The following is a 9,888-nucleotide window of genomic DNA, read 5'->3' as shown; positions in this document are numbered from 1 at the left end:
CATGATCCTTCAGAAATCATTCTAATATGCTGATTTATTATCAATGTTGGAAACAGTTGTGCTGCTTCATATTTGTTTGTAACCTGTTATATATTTTTTCAGGATTCTTTGATGAATAAAAAGATAAAAGGAACAGGATTTTTTAAAATATTTTTTATTTTTTGTAACAATACACACTACCGTTCAAACGTTTTGGGTCAGTACATTTTTTTTTTATTATTTTTTTTAAGAAATTAATACTTTTAATCAGCAAGGATGTGTTAAATTAATACAAAGTGATAATAAAAACTTTAATTGTTAGAAAAGATTTCCATTTTGAACAAATACTGTTCTTTTTAACTTTTTATTCATCAAAAAATCCTGAAAAAAGTATCAGATTCCAAAACAATATTAAGCAGCGCAATTGTTTCCAACATTGATAATAAATCAACATATTAAGGCTTGTTCACACCGGGACGAATATCGCGCGCGATTATTGCCGACGTTTAATGCCTCGCGACTAAACAAAGGGCGCCAATGTGAGTGTGCACACCGACGCGCAAAACGCGAGGCGTAAAAGCGGCATTTTTTAAAAAACGCCTCGGGCTCGTTTTTTTTGGTTTGACGCGCTGCTTTAAAAACTGTCCTACCAATGAGATTGCCGCTTTTGTTCACGTGCCTGGAGCTGCTGAAGTTACAGTAAAACACGACTTGGTCACTGATAATAAATCAGCATATTAGAATGATTTCTGAAGATCATGTGACACTGGAGACTGAAGTAATGATGCTGAAAATTCAGCTTTGATCACAGGAATAAATTCTATTTTAGAGTATATTAAAATAGAAAACTAGTATTTTAAATTGTAATAATATTTCACAATATTACATTTTTTTTCTGTACACAGAGAGAGAGAGAGAGAGAGAGAGAGAGAGAGAGAACGAGAGATCAATGTACTAGGCTCTTTCGTTGCTTGGGTTTGGCTCTACCCTTGAATGGACCGCAACTACGGAAAGGTGAGTGTTTCCATGGCAACTAGCCGACAGGTACAATTTTAGCCCACCAAAAAAGAACACAGCCCATAATGATCTATGGCACTGCAAATCATCACATTTAGTGAAGATGTAAAAAAGAACATTTGATAAATCTATCCTGTTTTTAGCTGTCATTTGGATGGTGTGTAAATCGTTATCAGGCAGTAAATCTTTGCTGTACTGCACGTGTATGTGATGAAGGGTAACAGCGGTTCAAATCAATAAACAGTTGAAATCTGACTCTAAAACAAGAAGCACAGTGAAGGAGCACAGGACAGTAACCAGTCTATATTCACATTAGTGGTTCAAAAATGTGATTTTCATTCATTCATTTCCAAATAATCACATTTGTTTCCCCCAACTGAATATTAGTTATATAATATAATATAATATAATATAATATTTGTTTGATGTCAGAGACAGAAAAAAAAGAAAATACATTTCTTAGGTAAATATAACTTACAAAATTCACTGACAGAATGACATGCACAAGTATGAATGATTAACATCTCAATAAAATTTCACATTAAAATTGCACATCAATAAAAGTAAAAAAAAAATGCAAACAGTGTTTAGGGCAAATGACAGCAGCAATATGATATTACAGTTTGATAAGGAAGATATCGTAGGCTGGTTTCAAATTAGCATTTTTCTTTACTGAATATAAGCAGTTTACATAGATGCACTTTTTGTAGCTCAAATGTAACTGTTTCCTTGTCCCCTCTTAACGTGCTTTAAAACACATTTTACATATTAAAAGATAGGCCTACTCAAATATTTTTTTATTAAACCAAACGAACAAAGGTAACTGTTAATGAAAAACAAAATTCAGCCACTAAAATGAGCTACAAACCATTTCATAAATTTCATTTCAGAATCAATCATGTACAGAATTTCATAAAACAATGGACAGAGTGTTCAAAACAAGCTCAAATCCAAAGCCTAAAGAACAGATAGATTGACTTACATTGAACTGTGAAGAAACCCAGCTCCATCAATCCATTCTCATGCCACTACTTTATGCAAGCACATTTCTGTGTTTGCGATCTGAATCTACGTTTTGCTACATGGACTGTTAAGGGGAATTCTGTGGGATCTTTGGCTTTCACGCCGCGTGCTGGAGAGGGAACTTCCCATGGGATAACTGATAACACACCTCCTCACTCACATGCCCCATTTAAACAGATAGCGCTCCTTTTCCCACACCAAACTCGATACAATTTTAACTTTCCAGTGTCACATTGCATGCCTCTTTCAAAGTTTCAATCTTCCTGATCATTTACTATGCATGTATTCTCCCAAATTATGTAGCCAATTAATTGACTACAGCATAAGAATTATTAGCTAATTATTAGCTAAAGTTAGATATTATATTCATGGATTTGTAACAGAAAAAAGGAAGTGTGCAGGATCCAGGACATAAAGCATTCCCTGATATATTATTGTGTGCCTAGCAAGAAAGGACATGACATCAAGACTAAAATATGCGGAACAAGAGGCACAGCAAGACAAAATAATGTTTGAAGGAGTCAAAAGGTCATTCAGACGTTCAATATGGGGGGGTTAGATATATTAGAACATCAGATTCATAACTAACAGGTGTTTCAGTTAGCACTAACACAATAGCCCGGAGGTCTTCGATCTTTTTAGGCCAAGGAGCCACTGATGGATAAAAAACAGAGCAGAGAAAATAATTACTTTTTTGTTACGATGCAATTCCATTAAAATAACCATTAATGGTGTATTTGTACATTTAATTTTAATTTATAGAGACAGCAAAACATTTGTTTTTTGCATGGTTGAAATTAACTTAATATTAAATGTTTTATTTTTGTTTAACATATATTTTGGGATTTTTTACAATTATTATTATATTATCAAACAATACTTGGCGGATCCCCCGCATACCGCCACTGACCCCCATTTTACACCCAACATTTCCATCAGGATTTTAAATGTAGCGAAAAACAGACCTCTCCACCATTTCATTTTTAGTCCATTTTGTGCATAAAGAAAGAGAGGGAGGATATGATTCAGCTTTCATGCAAACGCTTTACACACAATCTCCTGCACTCGCATCTAACATTAACACACGGGCCAAATGGACGATTTCACAGTTATATCATGGCAGAGAAACACACAGGCATATACAGCCTCTCCATATGCACATAAAAAGGAAATAAAAATGCAGTTGGTGCCAGGATGGAAAACAGAGAGAAGGATGGTGGGAAAATTCAACACAATGACAGACTGAGGGAAGACTTGTCATTCTCAAGAGAAATGGACTAAATGTGTTAAACAGCAAACAAATTAGCCTTGGCCTGAACGAATCCTGCCTGAATAAGGCAATGCCACACATACACACACGCCTTTGTCTTATCACAAGCAAACTGTTGAGCCCTTGGTGTTTACTGGGCATCTGGTTAAAGGCTAACCAAAGGTTGTTCTGGACTGGCCACTTCCTTGTTTCACACACACATAAACACACACACACACATACACATACACATACACACACACTCTCAATGACTTGCCAAACTAAAAGAGATTATGCAACATAAATCTATGACCCTGCTCTTCATTTTTGCTTTGAACAACTACACATACTGGGAAATCCTCATTTACATATAGAATAACTACATAAAGAATCCCTCAACTGATTACAGTTGTCTAATTTTTTACATTTGGTTATGCTAATGTAATTTTAAAACAACACAACAAGACTGTAGTGTGAACAGACTATGATATGATTATATATGTTTAAATAAAAGTGCTTGTCGTTGTTTTCTCTTGCTCATGTGAATCATTCATTTGTGTACATTTGTTTACATTGATTGCCAAACTGATGTAAAATCAAAGGTTTTATTGCACACTTCAGTGATTTGTTTCTTTTTCTGAAACACTTTCCTCTGAAATACTTTTTCTATGTATGAAAACAAAGCACATGCAACCTTGGAAAGGAAACATTCCAGACAAGTTCTTTCATGCTCGTGAAAACATAAAAAGGGAAACATAAAAAAGAAGAAAGAGAGAGAGAGAGAGAGAGAGAAGCAGGACGTGATGAGGTTGAAGCATGAAGTCCTCAATGACCTTCAACAAGAACAGGACTTATAGAGAGAACAGACATGACAGGGGTGGATTTCTTTTTTTATCCATCATGCTTTTTTTTATATAAAGACAGGAGACTGACTTCTGTAGAAGCTTATATTTTTATACTTGGCTTGTGAGCGTGCACTGTACCTGTTTGTTTACTGGCTCTGACACCAGGATGCTTTGATGAACTACAGCATAGAATATGAAGACAAAACAGCCTAGTGCTGAAGACATGAGGGACAGTGAGTGATCTGAATAGGCTCTTGTACTATTGCTCTTATTATTACCATCTTATTATTTTGTCAACTATTTTTATTATTAATGTTATTTTTATTAATTTCATCATTATACTTCATGTCTAACTTGATGTTTTTAATATTATCCTTGCGAGGAGTGTGTGCTCTGTGAAATCCAGTAATTTCAATAGGAATCTCACATGATCAGGAATGTACATAAGAATTATTAGGTAATTATTTCCCTGCATTGATTTCGCATCCATTTTGTGTGCGTGTGTGTGTGTGTGAATTTGCAGCATTGGCCAACAGAATGCTAACACACTAAATAAAACTCAAAAACTCAAATTGTGTAACATATATTATTATAAAATAGTATAATTGATAAGATAATTACATATTTAACATTATATAAATAATAAATAGCAACTCCATTTTCCCTCTACGTTGTACAAATGCTTTGCCAATATAACATATTTATTTGTCATGTCAATAAAACACATTAAACTGAAACTGATGAGAGGAAAAGAGCTACAATTGTATAGCATGCTTCCTTTCTCTGCATTTGTCTCTACTCTCTCTCTCTCCTTCATGTGTGCAATTTAAGAATGACATAACCGCAGTCGGCCACCCTGCCCAAGCCAGGCCATTAACTATGCCATCCATCCATCTATTCATCTCTCATCCCTCACTCCTCCTCCCTTGTCCAACCATCCATCCCTCTATCTACCCGCCTGGAAAAGCCGCTTACACACACTAGGCTAAAGGAGAAAATAAATAACATGAGAAAACACACGTGTACACCCACACACACATTCATACACGTGCCGGGACAGACCAAGAATCTACATAAAGGCCATTACATGCAAAGACATCCATTCCCAGAGGTGCAAGTGATTGGATTATTGATGAATTTGAGTAAAAATTCCACTGAAAGCTGGCCGTTTGTGGCGTGGCTTCCTGTAACAGCTCTGGATCTCAGACAGCGGGACCAAAAATGGGTCACAGGTCTGTTGACAGACAACAGGGAGAAACAATGATGCTAAATGCAAATAATGAAGTGAAACTAACCATATAATTGTGCATAGTTAAGGTAGCAAAATAAATAAGCAAATACACATTTAAAAGAAAGGAGAAACACTTCCCGTATCTGTTGTTGTTAATATTTTGGCACAAAATATTAATTTGTCACTTGGTAGACACTAGCCAAATTACACATATGCCAGCATAGACAGATTGTGACACATGCCCTCATCCCCGAAAACCATGAAGAAAAGTATGCAAGGTATATAAAAAAAACCCAAAAACACTACACTGAATGTAAGTGAATATAACTCGCAACAACAAGGGTTGTGCCAACCACAATTTGTTTTGTGCTTTCAATTACTGTCTGTTGAGCATCAAAGCCTTTTTCTATGAGGGGGAAGCATGTTTCCATAGTTGAGAACTTTAATATTATTTAATTATCTTTTCAAATTAATTGAATTCATTCCTATTTAGTAGGGGTGCAACGGTTCTTGGTAAAAAATCGGACCGTACGGTTCTCCACACTCGGTTCGGCATACACTAGGACCGCGGTTCAACTTAAATCTGACAATGCATCTGTAATATGGTTTGTTAGAGTTCGGCTAATGCATGTTTCTGTTGATGGATACAAATTCTGGCTTCCCAATACAGCGATGAGAGAGAGAAAAAAACAATACGTGGACAAACCAGTCACTCTTTAATCAATGCCAGTGCTTTATGTTGGAATAACTGTCATTTATGCTGTCATCACGTGTTGATAGCGCAGGTGAGACCGGAACAGCACACGTTGCTATCTGTGTTTAAACTAAACTCATTTAAGCCTTGTCAGTTTAAATATTAAAGAACCAGAAGACGTGAACTCGCACGCGCAGTGAGAAGATCTGTGTGCGCGCTCATCCGAAGCGCGTGAACCCGCGTCTCAGAACGCGGCACTTCCTTAATGTTAATCAAACAGCAACAACACGGAAATCTCTCACTGCTCTTGATTGAATAACTTTTGTAAATTTAATAAGGATTAATCTTTAATTTATACAGTCAAATATGCAATGTTATTTTACATTTGATTTATTCAATTTCTGTACCTAAAAACTATGTTAGACCTACCTAAAAAAACTGAAAAGCACTGATTATTTTATTTGTATCTTTTTTCACTGTTTATTTATTTGTGCTGTTACTTGTAGTTAGATTATTTGTTCTTATTTTCTTTATTTTTATTTGACAATATAGTTTTTTCCCCTAAACATAGCACATACCGAACCGCACTGAAACCGTGACTCTAAAACCGTGATACAAACAGAACAGTGAGTAAGTTGAACCGTTGCACCCCTACTATTTAGTCTGTTGTCTAATGTTAATTATTGTGAATATTGCTGTTCCTGTGTGGTTCGCACAGTAATATTAATAAATGCCATTTTTATCTTTTAAGTAGAGAAGGTACAGTGTTGGGTCACCACTTGATGTCTATTGAAAAAGCTAGGTCTCAGCAAAACCATTGGAGAAGCAGCACAGCTGTAGAGAAAAGCTCTCAACTCACAGCACACACATATTTTATTCATGTCGCCACTTAAAGGGACAAGACACAATGTGAAGGGACTATGACAATCTGCCAGTTACTGCCAACACAACACAAGTATACAGCGGCAAATGTGTTTCTTGTATTGTACCTATGGAGAAGCTGCACATAAATGCGGTTTTGTGGTAAGATCTGATGTAAGCTGCCGCTGCTGTCATGTGTAGGGATCTGACTCACCTCAGACTCCAGCTGGACAATTGATAAGATGACTATTTATTGCTTTAACTAGCAGACATTCCAGGAAAAAAATCAGTGGTTTCTTACAGAGAGAGAAAAAATTGAGGAAATTGTAAAAATAATAAAAACTGTCTGCATCCTGAATGACTTTAAACTGCATTTTTCATCTTTGCTCCCTGAACTTTTATTGTCTGTCCTGGCCACATACGTTCCTGTCTCGTAGGACAGGAATAACAGCTCTAAAATGTCTCGTTAAAATTCCTCCATTTTTATCTTGATCCATTACACTTACAAATATGGTAGCATTCCATTCTGAGTGTGTCCTACATGCAACACAGATGAGAGAAAATAAACAGGCTTTCCATGCCAGCAACTAACACAGAGCCTTTCTGTCCTTTGGAAGTTTATGCTCCTGTTCTGATACAACTGTCTCGGAAGCATTCACCCCTGAGACATCTTTATCCAGACACTCTGGTCAGGTTGAGCATTCAGAGGTGACCCTCTCCTGAGGAGAAGTTGCCCTACCAGAGCAGTATAGAGCGCACAACAAATCAATAGCTGAGAGGGATTGGTCATGACAGTGCAATTAGAGAGTGACTGAGAGAAAACCAGGCAGGGGAAAAGAGAGATGGGCTTGATTTGCAGAGTCTATTACACTGTTTTTTCTGGTCTTTTTTTATCCTCCAATCAAATCTGTTATCCGTCTTTAATTTTCTGTTCCAGCACAGCTGAAGAGACGTTGAACAACAGCTGGTACTCAGGAGACACTCTCCTCTCTTTCCTCCCTCTTTTTTCACACCATCTCTCATTCTCTCTACTCAGTTTAGAGGTGTTTGCAAAATAAATAAATTTGGCTTTCCTTACACAATCTCTGCTATAATACAAGAGCTTTCACTTACTCCATCTGTGTACATGTTGCCATAAATAATCTGATTTCTTATGCATTTCTTTTTGATTGGTTTTAACCATGTGTTTATCTTGCAATTGAAGTAGAACTGAACACAACACAAAGTTTTGTATTCGTCAATTGTGGTAAATACATAAACATTTTAGGGGTGCGGCTGATAATGGCTTTGGGAAGGTTGATCGGCGGTCTCTATAAAGGCCAATCTCAAGCTGATGACACGCCTGTCGTGAGAGGTTAGGCATGACATGCAGGGGCACCGTCTCAATCTCTGTCTGGCGCGGGTAAAATAATTATAATGCTGAAGGTGAGGTACAATTCATATTTCTTTTTTAAAATAACTAACAAAATAATCTGAAAACTTTCTGTGCGATGTCATTTCAAAAACAGAGTGAGTGAATCATCACACGCTCTCTCTCTTTCCCTCTCAAAATGCACAAACGGCTTCAAACCACCACAATGCATCTGCACTATAAGCGAGCTGCATGCTGCACAGTTGACACAGGAATTGTCACTTGCACAATCGAGGCAGTGTGGCATCGTCACTAAAGTTTATATTTCTTTTAAAGTCTTGCCAGTGTTTAAACCATTCAGCACTCGCACACTGTACAACAGACGGTGCGCTCATGCACACTCAAAGCGCACACACATAAGGCCGCTTCACATACAGCTCACAGAATCAGGCTTGTGCTGTGTGTAAGCTATTGTGCAGCAATTGCCCCATTGTAAAAACAAAAAATCACTGCATGCACTGCATCAAACATTTAGGTGAGATAATTAGTGGTCGACCGATATATTGCCACGGCCGATATATCGGCCAATATTTGGCATTTTTTAAATATCGGCAGATAAGTTTTCCTGTTTGGCCGATTCGTTCGAGACTTTTATTTTGACGGCGCGACATACTTTTATTTTGAAGGTGCTGAGAACGGCAGCGCCTGAGCACACAGTGCTCACTTCTCCCTCTTGTTCGCTGTGGCATTAACAGTTCTGTCTAATACGGATTATCTAATATGTCTGTCTAATAATCAGATAGAACGGTTAAACAAAGGCATTAAAATGTATAGCCTACAAAAAGTATTATAACGATTGCTTTTATATTATTAGTAATAGAAAGGCAAACATTATACTTTCTTGTTTGCCGTCAGGATTCAGCAAATACGCATTTATATCATTTAAACAAATCTTTGAATGACTAATGAACATTTAATTTCACAAACCTTGCAAACTTAGTCGAATCTAGTTGTGAGATCTTGTGAAGTGTGCATTTGTATCCTGCATGATCGCGTGTGCTCGACGGTCGGTCTGTGCGAATTGAATGCGGACAGGAGGAGAGTTCAGCTTCACTGGAGATGTGCGATCGACAAACTTTAAACTAGTGATTTTAAATTATACTGCGCTTTATGCATTTGCCCACTGCCATATTCATGTCATTTTCACTGTGTTCTGTATGTAAAATGAGTGTTACCTTGGCTTTATTTGAAAAAATATGATTCCTAATGCACACAAACTTCCCAGAATACTGTGCCCTGTTGGTTACAGTGCTTACTTCCTTTTAAATATATTTGTATTAAATATTTATTTATTTGTGAAAAATATTTTATCATCTAAAGTATAAGTATGTGTTATTTAACACGTTTATTTTTTAATCCATTTTTAAATTATTTAAAATTTCTTAAATATTAATTAAAATAAATAAAATTATATCGGCTTTATATCGGCCACCCTGCTTTCCAAGATATCGGCATCGGCTGTCAAAAAAACAATATCGGTCGACCACTAGAGATAATTATATATTTTTGAAAAATGACTAAAAAATGTCTGTAAAAATCCTGATTGGAGCATCACTATAAATAATTCTACATGATAAA

General features: G+C 36.5%; 1 protein-coding gene across 3 annotated transcripts in view; it reads right to left on the bottom strand.

Annotated features, from left to right (window-relative positions):
- LOC107693836 (disabled homolog 2-interacting protein-like) overlaps positions 1-9,888 on the bottom strand; it is a 171,142-nt gene that overhangs the window by 53,925 nt on the left and 107,329 nt on the right. Inside the window, exon 1 of one of the 3 annotated variants that reach the window (XM_016493361.1) lies at positions 1,979-2,194. The exons of the other annotated variants lie outside the window; for them this stretch is intronic. Within the exon in view, the coding sequence (XP_016348847.1) occupies positions 1,979-1,980 (2 nt within the window). The 5' untranslated portion in view covers positions 1,981-2,194. Of the gene's footprint in view, positions 1-1,978; positions 2,195-9,888 lie in introns of those variants that run through there. 3 annotated transcript variants of the gene reach the window in all.

This window comes from Sinocyclocheilus anshuiensis, unplaced genomic scaffold (assembly GCF_001515605.1).
Source record: "Sinocyclocheilus anshuiensis isolate Anshui unplaced genomic scaffold, SAMN03320099.WGS_v1.1 scaffold1392, whole genome shotgun sequence".
NCBI classification, from domain to species: Eukaryota; Metazoa; Chordata; class Actinopteri; order Cypriniformes; family Cyprinidae; genus Sinocyclocheilus; species Sinocyclocheilus anshuiensis.
This window is presented reverse-complemented; position numbering and strand designations above follow the sequence as displayed.